We start from the raw sequence: 14,537 nt of genomic DNA, 5'->3' as shown, positions 1-14,537 counted from the left end.
TGTGAATATTAAAAATTTTCTTTCATTTTCAAAAAAATTGAAGTCTTAATTTCTTTATCTTTAGTATAGGTAGTCCTCAATTTACAACAGTTCATTTAGTGACCATTCAAAGTTACATTGGCACCAAAAAAAGTGACTTATAACCAGGGGTGGAATGGGTCTGCCTGGCTCTGTAGAACCGGTAGCTCTGAAGAGCAGCAGACACCAAACCAGTTCTGTGTTTGCTTGTGTTTGGCCCACCCGCCTACCCGGGCTCTTACCTGTCCTTTATTTCCTGCTTTTTCAACCTCAGCTGCTTTGCGTGGCACAGCTGAGGTTGAAAAAGCAGGAAAAAAGTGGCTTTTCAAATGCTGCGCTCCCACGCGCAATGCTTTTTAGCTGTCCAGGCAGCATAGCTTAAAGTTTTTTACATGTGCGCAAAATGTAGTCACCAAACCGGTAGTAATACCGTTTGAATCCCACCTCTGCTTATGACAATTTTTCACACTTAATCTTTCAACATTCCCATGGTCACATGATCAAAACTCAAGTGTTTGGCAACTGATTCATATTTATGATGATTGCAATGTCCTGGGCTCATGTGATAACCTTTTGCAATCTTCTAACCATCAAAGTCAATGGGGAAGCCAGATTCACTTAACAATCTTGTCACTAACTTAACAGCTGCGATGATTCACTCAACAACTAGGGCAAGAAAGGTTGTAAAATGGGGGAAAATCACTTAACAACGGTTTGGCTTAGCAACATAAGTTTTGGGCTCAATTGTGATCGTAAGTCGAGGACTACCTAGCATCTTGTCTGTTAAAAATATAGGAAGAAATTATTTTTATATTACTAATTGGTTTTTTTTCAATAAAATATTATTCCTGGTGTATAATTCATATTGCATTATCTACCTATCTGTGGGATTCTGGCAGCATTTTGTGTACTTTATAGTAAAGTAAATTATAACTATGACACCAGACCTGGATTTCAGAGATCATTCTATGTTTTGTATAACACATGTAAGTGGGTTTTTTTAGGACAGTTTCATATGAGAGGTGTCTCTTTTTTTGCCATGGAAATGAATAGTTATCAGAACTGATGAACACATGTCCTTGTAAGAAAATGAAATATTTTTGTCTTAATTTTCTATGTAGAAGTGAGTTCTGTGGCAACAGTTTTATCATTAAAAGGTCATAAACTTGTGGCTGAAACATTTTCCTGCTTTGAAAGATATTAAAATCAATAAGAACATTATTGTTTAACCACATCTAACAGTTCTTGAAATGTTAAATATAAACCTAAAGATTCTCTACCACATGATTCCAAATTTGCTCTTTCCAAATAAAAATCCCAACTAATTAGAAATAATTTAAAACTATTATTTAATTAAAAGTTGGAAGTAAAAATTATATCTATATTATAAAAGTGCTCTTTTCCCATTTATTTGTGTCATAGTAATGCTATTGCAGCAGCTTGATTAAAACAGGTAGCAACTTTGAAAATAGGTTCTGTCTTTCTTCTGTTTCATTGAAGAGTTTCAGGATCAGATGGACAGACTTTGCAAGCTTTTAGCCTTTTGAAGACATGGAATTGGGCCTTTATCCAAACATACAAACATATCAGCAATAAATGCAATAATGCCAATTTGTATAGCTGCTTTTCTATATTTATAAAAGACTCCATTCTAGAATAGGGCCAATTCAATCAGACAAAGAATACTTGAAACAGAATAGCAATTAAAACATGAAATTGAAATTGTGCATTACCATATCAATAACAGATACTCATATTTATCTAAGCAATTTTTTTTTACTTAATGTCTGGAAGGAAGCCAGTCATGACAGATGTAAAATGGAAGTTTCGCAAGAGGAATCAGATCTCTTTTTATGTTTAACATTTCCTGTTAAAACTAGTGCTACAAAAATTCTTCTGCATTTGCCTTTAATTTGATAAAAAATAAATTGCTTTCTATATTTCTTACAAAAAAGAAAGTTGCAGAAAAATTCTCATGAAATTCTTGTATTTACTTTATTTTATGAAGTGGCCAAAGAGAATATGTTGACAATCTTTCTTTCAACATATAAACATCTTTCCAGCAGTCTTCAACTGCCTTAGTTTCCTATGATTCAATTAAATCCCAAAGGAGACATCTTGAGGAAACTCCTACAATGGGCCTTTTTCAAAACAGGAAATGTGAGTAGCAAGAAAGATTGCAAACTGAAAAAATATCCATAGAAGAACTCTTGATCAGCTCAGAATTATTAAGTAAATTCTAAAACAAATTGAAAGGAAATACATAAGCACCTCAAGAATGAAAAAGGAAAATGTCTATTTAAAATGTCTTCTCCTTGAATCGACTCCTCCTCCTCCTTTGAAGCTCTTTCTTCTTCTTCTTCATTTCCATTTCCAGAACACTACAAAGAAGTGGGGAAAGAAGGAAGGTTAAAAAGTTGAAATTTAAGAAAGCAATCAAAAGGGAGAATACCTGTGAAGTCAGGAAAGGCAGAAAGACCCAGCAGAAAAGGGCAAAGGAAGATATTAAGAAAGAGAGGGATATAAACTGGAATGAGAAAAGATATGGGAAAAAGAGAGGAAAGAGAAACAGTAAGAAACAGGTAGATGAAATAAAGAAATACGGAAATAGTAAAATGTTGAAAAATTGTTTTTTCAGAGATAATGGTTGATGAATTAAAAGGGGGATTCTGCAGGGTCACAAGGGGTAATAATATTTCTGCAATTAAAAATATTTAGAAAATAGGGTATTATAGATACTGATAACTCTTATTAAAAATCAAGCGGGGAAAATATGCTGCGGAATCCAAATGAAAAGATGTAATTATTATTATTGTAACTTCTTAAAAATAATGGTTTATTGGGAATCAAAATGAGGGAATAAAGGTATATTTTAATCATTGAGGTGTCACACTCAAAACGGTAAAAGGGGGGAAACCTATACTTTTTTTTTTTAGTGTTAAAATTTGTATTAATCTAGAATTTATAAAAAGAATGTGTAATGGAAAGGGAATATGACAGACTAAAGAACCAACTAAATTAATAAGTTAATATAGACTATTAAAAGCAAGGAGAGACATTGGTAACTTTTTATTATTATCATTATTATTATTATTAGGCAAACACATATTGTTTATCTTTATTTTTAAAATAAATATTAAAGGATTATATTTGAAATAATTGAAATGAAACAAAAAGATGTTTTGATTGAGATTAATGAAAGAGGCTAGAATTAATTTATTTGTTTCTCTCCTTACTGAAAATTTGGAATAGAAAAGGTAATAATAGAATTAAGTATGCATATATGAATGTATAATTGCTGTCATATTGTATGTAAAGGTGATGACCCGGAAATATGTTGTCCACTAAAAAGAGATTTTTGTTTTTAATGTGAAAAACTGAATAAAATTTGTTAAAAAAGAAAGAATGAAAAAGGAAAATAGAAACATTCCAGATAGAAGATAGTTTTGGGGAACTTGGAGGACCAGATTTCTGAACAGTAGTAATTAAAAGTCACATAGAGAGCATTACCAAAATCTTGTTTTGGTTGTTTTCTTTGTATTACTAACTTGATAGCTAATCCTCCAGTCTTTTGAGCTTATTTTCTATTTGTGGCATATTCCAATTTTCCTATACAGAGGTTAGTTTCCAATATTCTCATTGCTTCCCTTATATTGCTTTTGCACTTGACATTAGTGCTGCTAAATAGTATACAGAATGTTGTCCTCCATTTTCAGTATGTTAAAAAAAACAGAATCTGATAGCAACATGATTTCGAGTTCTATCTAAATATGACATTCAAATGTTAATTGGAAGAATAAATCTTGTTTATTTCATGAAGATGAAAATGTCAATGGAGTAAGACTATTTATCACAGTATAATGTCCTTCTGACACCTGATAAATGCCATGATAATGACAGTTATTGGAAAAAAAATCAAACTATTTCATTTGTCAAAAACAAATCATACATTTGTTTCAATACAGGAACTTTATTTTATTAAACAAAGCTGATCTAAGAGTGAGGGCATAATCAATATTGCACAGAGGATCTTGTTGAGGGCAGTTATCGTACCATTTAGAGTTACATCAGTTACCAAACAATGATTAATAAGATTGGATATTCTAATTTATTTGTCTATAGACAAACAAACATCATGACATTATTGTTGTGGTTCTTTTAGATTAAGAAGAATTAATGTTATCATCCTTGTTAATTTTGTTTGTTTGTTTTCAACCATGTACATTTTAAAGATAAAAATTATATACAGATTTTATAAGTAACTTCACAATAAATTATGTGGATTTCTTTTTACAGATGGAAAACCTTTAACATTAGATGAAATATGGAAAAGTGTACATGAATGCTATAGGGATCGCCTCTGGCAAGGACCATGGGATATGATTACGCAACAGGTTACCTATTTCTATCACTTGTATAGAATTATTTATTTGAAGAATGAATTTTAGAGAAAAATATATTGTTACTAGTCCAAATAATAAATAATTAATAATGTAGTCAATATAAGAATCATTCAAAACAAACTGTTACTAAACCTTATATGTAATCTGAGAAAGACTTAACCTAATTTTGACAGGCCATTTGGAGAAAAGAGTGATAATCATTAATTTCCAAATGTCTCCAAATGCTTAGGAGGCTGCATCTTTTCCTAGCGCAGGATCCCATGAAAATAAAGTTTGAATTAAGGAAATGCTAACAGGATGCTTTGGCATGGGCATGGGCATGCTGTCAGCAGTTCCTTAGTGCAAAACGAACACTTTCCTGAGATTGTGCAGTATTGTGCAAGTCTAGAAAAAGTTACCACTTCTGAAGAAAAATGCCAGAAGGTATGGCACATACCCCCTACTTCCCCTACAAAGCATTTTTGGGGCTTCAGATCCAAAGCTGTGCACATCCCTCATTTATTTATTTCCACATTTTATATGCCAGATGCAGTTAGGCTGGAGCACAAGACAGTTCAAGGTGATTCAGTGATACTGATAATGTGGGATTCACTTGGCATACACCCAATTACTTTGGCTGAAAGTATTTTGTATTCTGCATTGAACAAATGAGATATTAAATTACTATCAGATAATTCTGTCAAAAATATTTCTAGGATGTTCTGTTCACTGTTTTCAAGACCCCAGTACTTGAGTAAGCCACAGAAAACCCTAGTGGGTTTGGTAGTCAAAGTTCTTAATCTAGAACAGTGATGGCTAACCTTTTAATTATCGTGTGCCAAAAGTGTGTGTGTGTGTACACGCGTGCCCGCATCCATAATGCAATGCATGTGCGACCCCACCTCCCGGCAATGCACACGTGATCCCCTGTGTGCAACGCGTACCTCTGTGCATGTGCGTGCAACCTCCTGTGCCATGTGCCTTTGTGCATGCCCACACGTTTCTGTGTGCCCCTGCCCCCACACATGTGCGGCAGATACCTCACAATCAGCTGGCTGGCACAGTGGACCTGATCCGGGGTGACAGCTTGCGTGCTGGCAGAGATGGCTCTGTGTGCCCTTCTAGCATGTGTGCCATAAGTTCACCATCACGGATCTAGAACTAAGTCTAAATATTAAGCCTTTCGACCAGGAGCCTCTTGAGGAATGGCTGCCAATAGAATTATCTGCTCTTTTCAGTTTTTATTTTTCACTCTGAAAACAGTGGCCTAAATATTTCAGTATTTCTGCAAACATCCCAAAGGATAACTCGGTACCCAAGTACCCAATAATTCATCTTTGACTAGAGGGAAGTTTTTGGTTATAATGGTTATGTTTGATACACAGAAAGGCATGTATATATTCACATGAAGATATAAACTGCAAACCAGACTTTTCAAATCTAGTATCCACCAGATGGGTTGACTACCAGTTTCATAATTGCTTAATAGCATAGCCAATCTTGATACATTTTATATAGTTGATAGGTTAATGAAAGGTAGCATGTTCAGAAACAAATATTGGACAAGGACAATGAATGATCTTGTAGGAGGGCAAATACTTTTTCATGTAAAAAGTTTCAGGTTTTCATTTTTGGCGTATTTAAAAAATCGTTTTTGGTAATCCTTTGGTAAGCATCTTATTGTAGGCTTTTATCCCTAATGATTCTGGAAGCTATTTCAGCACTACCTCATTTTGCTCCTGTGTATAAATTAGCATCAAACTGGACTATTTTTAACATTAATCCAGCTGATACTCTTTTTCAGTATGCGGTTAAGAATCTGAAAGGCATGTTTTTCTAGTAGTATAACAGTGCTATCCATTACATCATTTAATTTATGGCAGTGTTGAGCAAAAATCAATAAATTATTTCTAAAATGTCAAGGATGTTCATAATACTCTTTTTTAAAGAAGCAGACTCAAAACTGTTTCTGAAGTAACAGTGCTAAGGCTGTTACTTGCAAGGGTGTTACTTAGCATGAATCCATACAAAGTGGATTCAGGATAGAGAGATTCTCCCATGAGCTGTTCAGAGCATCCAGTAGTGGGAGGTGCTTCAGTCTCTGCATATCTAGGCTGGGCTTAATTTGTGGAACGCTCCTCCTCCTCCACGGGACTCCTCCCCAGCATTCCCCAGTTTTGGCTCAGCCTCGTTGTGGATAGGCAGTGCTTTTTGTTCTTCCTTGGCTGAAACAGGAGTATTACTCAGCAGATTTAGATATAGTCCAGTTCATTTTTTCAGGCTTTTAGCCTCCAAATCACATTATGATCTCCCGACGTTAGCTCTCTCCATCTGGTCGTTGGAGATCATTTGCATTTTTGGGTAGCGCTGTTTCACGCTCGAAGCAGTGGGCATTGCATTGCCCCGAGCCCCCCCCCCCCATCTGCTTGTTCTACCCCCTGCCATTGTGATTCCTCATTGCCTTTCTCTATATCGGCAATAGCGGCGTGGGCATTTTCGCTCTCATCTAAGTTGTACCATTTGGTTTTTCCCCTCAGAACGCCGTCTTGGTGTGGAAAGCAATAAGAATTCTTTCCACTCCTTTCCCCGCCTTTCCTTTTAACCATCCAAGCCTCCAGACACCCCTCAATAACTCACATTTACAATGCCACATGGTCCAGTTTCTGCAAATGGTGTACCAAGTCTCGAATTGATTCTATCTCTCCATCTATGGCTCAAATCCTAGAGTTCTTGCAAGAGGGACTTGACAAGGGATTATCACCTAATACGTTGAAAAGACAGGTGGTGGCCTTGGCATCAGTTCTCACTTGTGAAGGTCTACTATCTCTTTCCCATCATCCACACATACAGTTTCCTTCGAGGAGCCACAAATTTATGCCCTCCAGCGGTACACTGTTATCCCACCTGGGACCTTAACAAGGTCCTCGTCACACTCACTAAGGGCCCTTTCGTTCCACAAATTAAGCCCAGCCTAGACATGCAGAGACTGAAGCACCTTCCACTACTGGATGCTCTTCACAGCTCAAAGAGAACCTGGCGTGCCAGGTAAGTACCAACGCCCCTTTAAACCTTACAGTTGCATCTTATAGACTCTGCTATAGACATTCATAGACATAAACATTTTTATAGACATGGTGCAGGATGTTAATAGAAAGATTTGTTTATGGTGTACCCATAATGTAGATGAAGATGGTGTTAAGATTTCTCATTAAATGCCTGATCAATTGTTATCAACAGTTGCTATAGTGCACTGGCTAGAACTTCTGGAAAATTATTTGTGGTGTCAAAATATGCTCAACTAGTTTTAATTTATATTTTAGATTTCCATTAACAAATTGAAACTTAAATCTGAAGAGGCCATAGGTACCAATACATCCAAAATTGGTCTGTTCTATTCTGATTGAAGCTTTCTACTTTGTGTTGGCAAAGCTACGACATGCATGCTGGAAGTGGCACACAGAGCCATTTTCCCTAGCATGCAAGACATCGCCCGGAAGAGCCCCACTGCGCATGCGCGCACCACCACCCAACAGCTGATTGTCGGGTTTCTGGTGCGCATGCGCAGGGGCAGAAGGGGGTGCACGGGAGACACGCACGCATGAGCAGGGATGTGCTGCATGCGAGGAGATTGCACACATATGTGCAGACGTGCTGTGTGCAAGGGGGGAATTGCGCACGCATGCACAGATGCGCAGCGTGCGAGGGGGAATTGCATGCCCATGCGCAGATGCTCGGCACACAAGGGGAAATCATACACGCATGCATAGGAGGCATGGGGACCCCAGCACGCATTGCCTTCTGGGTGCTGGCAAGCGAACGCACGCGCAATTATCGGCACGGTAGCCGAAAAATGTTAGCTACCACTGTACTATAGTATCACTCCTGGAAATCAAGGAGTGGATTTTTAAAATTCTTGAGGCCATAGATTTTCAAATATATAGTTCAAATATTTATGTAGCAGTTGTATAAAAGTAACTCTACGCAGAGTCATTTTCATATATCCCTTTCTATTACTATTTCCATTTTAAAATTCTGGAGAAATATGATTATGACAACAACAACAACAAAATTTCAAAGTTCATTTCAGCATGGGGTTTGCCAGCATCTCAATTAAGGCTTTAAAGCACCTTCAACTGATCAATTGGTGGCGAAAGTTTTCCTTTTGTTTGTTATTTGGGAGATTAAGGATCAAACTGAGAGCCTTAAGCCTTGTATGTTCATGCCAAAAGTGGCAATAAATCTCGACTTTCCAGACACTTAACCCATATTCAGGTACTGTTTTTTAATGGAGACTCATACGAGTAACAAGCTAGGCTAGTAGTTTTATTACAGACAAGAATAAAACAAAATGCCCAGATATGCGCCACCTAGAACACATAAAAATCAATACCTACTATATATGTTAGAATTTTAAGTTTAAATTCTAGGTCTTTTTTCCATGCTTTTCTGTGTCGAAGAAAATGAGTACGTTGTCTTTGTGGCCTGATTGAAAAGCACTGCTCAGTTTTGGCATACTAGTTCTGTCTAGCATGGGAATCGCTGGCTTTGCCTTGGCAAATGCATCCCTTATATCGCGGTGGGAGGGTGTCAGGTGTGCTATTGTAACCCTTGACATACCATGAAAATCCTGATGGTCTTAATAACCTTAAGCTATACAAACATATTGCTTATTGTGTGAATTATATATGTACATGGAAAGCATGGCTATGGCTTGCATGGCCTGCTTTAAATAACCTGTTCAGCAGATCAGAATAGAGGATAAAGACAATTCTCTGAATATAATATTTTTAAGGAAAAAGAAACATTAAATGTAGGTAATGGCTGATTCAGTAAGAGCATGATGAGCTGTCAGATGAACTTAAAACATAACTGCTTTATAATTTTATGTCAACTCTTTTTGCTAGGTTTCTGTTTTAGATAATTTTTAAAAATCTTTAGGAAGCAGCTTTAATAAATTACTGAACAAGAAAGCTGACAGATTGTACTTTCATTGTGGATTATATAAATATGCCATTGGTAGTTCATGAAAGATACACTAATCAATAGCCAATAATAAAAGAACTTGAAGAGATGCTTTGCAATGATGTTGATGTGAATGAAGTGCCCTTCTTCAAAATGCTGAGGCAGCCATGTCCTCTGGAAGGTTAGTCTCAACTCAAGGGAGCATTTATCTTTTTAAATAGCTCTTAGATAGAAAACATAGAAAACAGGGTATCTGTACTACTGAATGTCAGTTGCTGGAGGTCCAGCAGGGCAGATTATTATCCTTACAGTTTCTTTCCAGGGAAACTTCTAGTCCAGTAAATCTTAATTTTTAAATTATAAGCTTGAAGAGGAATGCTCGTAAACTATTGGGATTTATGCATGAAAACTCAAATAGATTCAACAAAGATTATTTTCCAGCAGAGTTTACTGCTTGGAAAAGTGATGCTAACAAGACATTTCATACAATTTTCCTGGTGAAATCATGTGTATCAAGGACTTACACTCACAGAGAGATAAATACAGAGAGATAGGTTATAGTGGAACATTTATTGTACAGTATCTATAGCATAGATAACCATTTTGGTTATCTTTAAAAGTATTTATTATTATTTAATAAATTTGTTTGCTGTCCATCTCATCATGAAGCAACTCTAGGCAGCTTACAATTAACATTTTAAAGAATTTCCAGAATTTTTTTTTTTTTTGCTCGACCTGTTACAACAAAGGCATTGTAAAAAAAACAAAAAAAACCCAATAACAGCATCCTTCTTGAAACTACATGTTTCTAATGAAGATCTTCTGAGACTAAATTCATCCCTTAATTCTTACTTTTTACACTTTCCATTAGACGCTTTGAGCTAATTTGTATTTTGAATCTAAATTTATCCTTATTTCACTTTCTTCCGTATTATTGTAATACAGACACATTTTCTCAACTTCCAATTTGTACAAATTTTTCTGTGTAAAAACTAAATTGAGAGATAAAGAATCTGGTCAAACTGCACTACAAAGAATCGTCTGGTTCTTCAAGAACCTGATGGAAGAGATCATGGAATTAAAAAAGAAGTTCACTTGAATATAGCCAATTTTGTGTCCAGTGATTTTCCTTTAGATCAGGCATTCTGGAAATTTTTTTAAAATGAGCAATTGCATGGTCTGAAAAAGTTTGAAAAACTGTTCTGTCCTATACTACCAATACAATTCTTGTGAGTATTTCACATACAATTTAGTTCTTTGCTGTCAGGAATATTTTGTTAAGATGAACTATATTTTGTTTAGTAAAATAAGTACAGTTTTAAAAATTATTGGTGTTCACATTAAAAAGATCATGGAATAACTAGGTAAATATAATAATTCTTTATCTCTTATTTTACAATTTTCTTTATTTGTGCTGTTTTTTCTATAGGAGTTATTATATATTAAGAAGCAAAATTTGCCAAGTACATAAAAAGCGCTGCATAGATTCAGCAGCATTAAGAAAAAAAATGTACGATGAAGTGTGCCTATTAATTATGACTCAAATGTATAATTGCTTCCAATTGCTTTTTAGAGAAAACTGGAGTCCCAGAGTTTAAACTGAAAAATTGGTCTGCCAATTTTTGTCATTAGAATTGGCACTCATTATTTTTGAAAAATAAACAGACGATATATTTTTCAGCACTTGCCAAAATAAAATTAATCAGTTACCAACTTTTTACTACGTTTGCATATTATTTTAATAAGTTAAATTAAAATACATTCTAAAGTTGTGAGATGTGATGAAGAGGTAACTTTGACAACTTGTAACGATGGATAAAATAAGACAATATGTTTACTTTGTAAAGTTAGCACAGCATAATGATGTAAAAATATATCTGCAACAATCTTATCAAGTTATATCATGTTATTAGCATATATTGATAATACTTTATGCTGTTTTCAGAAAAGTAGTTCCTAGCACTACTAATCATTCATGTTCTGTTATAACAGGGGTCCCCAAACTTGGCAGTTTTAAGACTTTTGGACTTCAACTCCCAAAAAGCTGGCTGGAGAATTCTGGGAATTGAAGTCCACAAGTCTTAAAGTTGCCAAGTTTGGGGACCTCTGTGTTATAAGCTACAGCATTATAATTTACCTTCTTCATCTGCTTTGTAGGATTTTGTTCGCTGCAACAATGTGCCTGATACAATTGTTCTGTACAGCTCCAGTTAATTATGAACAAAAAACAATCTTTCAAACAGGTTCAATTATTTAACTACTGTTAAACATTTAATAATTTAGTCATCATTGCTTTTTGACCGCTCATGGATTGTAATGACAGAGTATGTTCATTTTGAATTAGAAGAGTCATTAAACTAAGAAAGATTACATTCCTAAAGTAGTGGTATCAGAAAGATGTTTGGTTTTTAAAATGATGTTATAATGATGTTGCTCCATAATATTAATTAAAATACAGCTTCAGAAATATTGAATGTATATTTCTGGAATTCTGAATGAATGATAAGCTAGCATGTCTTGAATGAGAAGGAACAATGAGTAAACTACATTTAAGCGGTCATATGTGGCAGTCACATTGGGAGACAGGAAAAAGAGATATAGTAGCTGAATCCACAGCAAGAAGCACCAAAGAAATCTCCCTAGTATATTGGGTTGTAGAGGATACTGGGGAGACACTGTAAAGAATACTGTACAGATAGTCCTCAAAATGTTCTTACATATTAAAGAAGATAATTAATAAATCACAGAGAAATATAATTCTATCACGTTAATTCTATCACATATTTAATATTTAGCATGTAATATTGACGAATGTATCTTTTCTTTTATGTACACTGAGAGCATTTGCACCAAGACAAATTCCTTATGTGTCCAATCACACTTGGCCATTAAAAATAATTCTATTCTATTCTATTCTATTCTATTCTATTCTATTCTATTCTATTCTATTCTATATATACACTTTGATTTTACATTTAGGTTCCCCTTTTTATACGCAGAAAATGTTATGGTGAGATCACAGGTGCAGATGGATCTTCCAGTAGCTGTTGGGCCATTAGAAATTGAAATAATAACTGTGGAACACAGATCAGAGATGCTCATGTACACAAAGGCTGAGCTAAATTGAGGCCCCCAAAGTTGCTTTCAGAAATCCTTGTTGATTAGGAAAATCTGGATCCACCTGACAGAGGCAAGTAAGTTTGGCTGGCTAGAAATGCTGGAGTGACAGAATCAGTTTTCTGAAAATGTGATTTAGGGACCCCTCTTTTGGGGAATACTAGGGAAATTTCTGTTATGCCTATGGTATCCTATGGTATAACATGCCATTGATTGGAAGTATGTCTGTGTCCATGGAAGAAGGAACTTAAAACCAGCGGAGAGTTCAATAGTGTTCCTTAGATCCTGTGTATACCGCTAAGTCACAAAATGACTGAACTTTCAGAAGAATGTGAAAAACAAAAATATTCTTTAGATGGCAAAATATTATCAATCCAGATTATAATATAATGTTTAGAAATATCTGTATATTACTAAAATTCCCCTTGTTGTGACCTTTTAACTTGGAGAAATGATGTATTATAGGACAACAATTTTAAAACCAAGATACCTCAGATGGACTAAAGTATGGAATTCATCCAAAATCCAGATCCATGAAATTTGGGGAAGTTGTGGCTATTTTAGTGCTACTGGCTGCTGCTGTGTTCACATGATCTTCATTTTCAATGTTCTGTGACAGTTTCCCAGTCAATTTTACAATACCTCTCTCCCTCTCCCACTCAGCAGCAGCCACTTACCTGTCTCCTGGGAATGGAAGGGAGAAGGAGGAGAGGGAAGTGCAGGGGAGGACATTGTGTCTCCACATACGCTCCCTGACCTGCATCAGCCTCCCATGCACCTTTTTAAACCCATGCGGTAGCTCTTGTCCAACCCCTGGCATTATATGAGTGCTACAAGTATTCTTTGACCATGACTGGTTGCTTAGCAGCCGTTCAAAGTTCTGATGGACTTGAAAAAGGGACTTACGATATGGATACAAAATTTTGATGTCTGACTTACCGGTCACATGACCACATTTTTGGGGCTCAGCATCTGTCCCACATTTACAACTATTTACAGCATCTCAAAATCATGAGACCATGATTTATGACTTTTTTTTCCTCAGAAACCAGCCTTTACATCAATTTCTGGCCAAAAAACATAAGTGCTATAAATGGATTCACTTAATAATCATGGCAATGACCCATGAAGTCAAGTATGGTTGTAAGTTGAAGAGCTCCTGTACTTAAGGTTTTCATCAGTCTAGAACAGTCTCAAAGGTCCTTTTTCAAAAGGTAACTGGACTCTGTTTTCTTTTAAAGACCTTTCACTTGTCATATAAAAGCTACATCAGTTCAGTTCAGGAAAAACAAAGTCCAGTTGCCTTTGGAAAAAACATTTTTGGGACACGCATGAGCTGGATGACTAAGAATCTCCATAGAGGATCCAACTTCACCCTTACGGGCTACCAATTGCAAAAATTCGGGCATTCAGAATGGAGCTCCGTTCCTCTGCACCGCACCAGCGTGGTGTCACCACCGGAGCTACTATAAGATATGGAATGTTTGGTATGAGTGGTTAGAAAGAAGATGCAAAGGCGTCAATCGACAGCAAAAATGAGAAAGTGTTAATTAATTAATTATATATATATATATATATATATATGCATGCTATGTTAATAGTTTTATAAGTTAGATCGAGAAATAAGAATAAAAGTGAATACGAATGGATAAGAAATTGATATAGTTTTATACTTTATTAATTAGTGTGAACACTTATGAAATCGTAAAAAGTAGAAACTGTTTTTTTAAATGTTGAAATGTTGAATAAATAAATGTATTAAAAAATAAAAAATAAAACTCTATAGACAGTCTGGAGCAGTATTTCTCAATCTCAGCAACTTTTAAAATGTGAGGACTTTAATTCCCATGCTAGCTGGGGAGTTCTGAGAATTAAAATACTCACATCTTAAAATTGCTGAGACTGGTCTAAAAGGAATTAAGAAGAACAAACAAAATTCAAGATTGAAAAGTAAATATTTATTTCTTCTGACTGAAACAATCTCTAGACCCAATTGAATTGCATTCAGAAGTAATGAAGAATTTTCTGGATAGTCTGGTTGAAGCTTTATGAGAAATC

At 35.4% G+C, this 14,537-nt stretch overlaps 1 protein-coding gene across 3 annotated transcripts in view; it reads left to right on the top strand.

Annotated features, from left to right (window-relative positions):
• The window catches only part of ATG10 (autophagy related 10), a 130,611-nt gene that overhangs the window by 85,454 nt on the left and 30,620 nt on the right, over positions 1–14,537 (top strand). For 2 of the 3 annotated variants that reach the window (XR_015742277.1, XM_026718696.2), the window contains exon 5: positions 4,315–4,412. Coding sequence is in view for 1 of the 3 variants with exons in the window: in XM_026718696.2 (XP_026574481.1) it covers positions 4,315–4,412 (98 nt within the window). In the remaining 2 variants the exon portion in view is untranslated. Of the gene's footprint in view, positions 1–4,314; positions 4,413–6,937; positions 7,446–14,537 lie in introns of all 3 variants that reach the window. The other variant, XR_015742278.1, reaches the window with a different exon arrangement.

The sequence above is a fragment of the Pseudonaja textilis genome, chromosome 2, assembly GCF_049901715.1.
Source record: "Pseudonaja textilis isolate UNSWEBS1 chromosome 2, rPseTex1.2, whole genome shotgun sequence".
Lineage (NCBI taxonomy): Eukaryota > Metazoa > Chordata > Lepidosauria > Squamata > Elapidae > Pseudonaja > Pseudonaja textilis.
The sequence above is the reverse complement of the archived record's forward strand: the minus strand, read 5'-3'. Positions and strand labels throughout refer to the sequence as shown.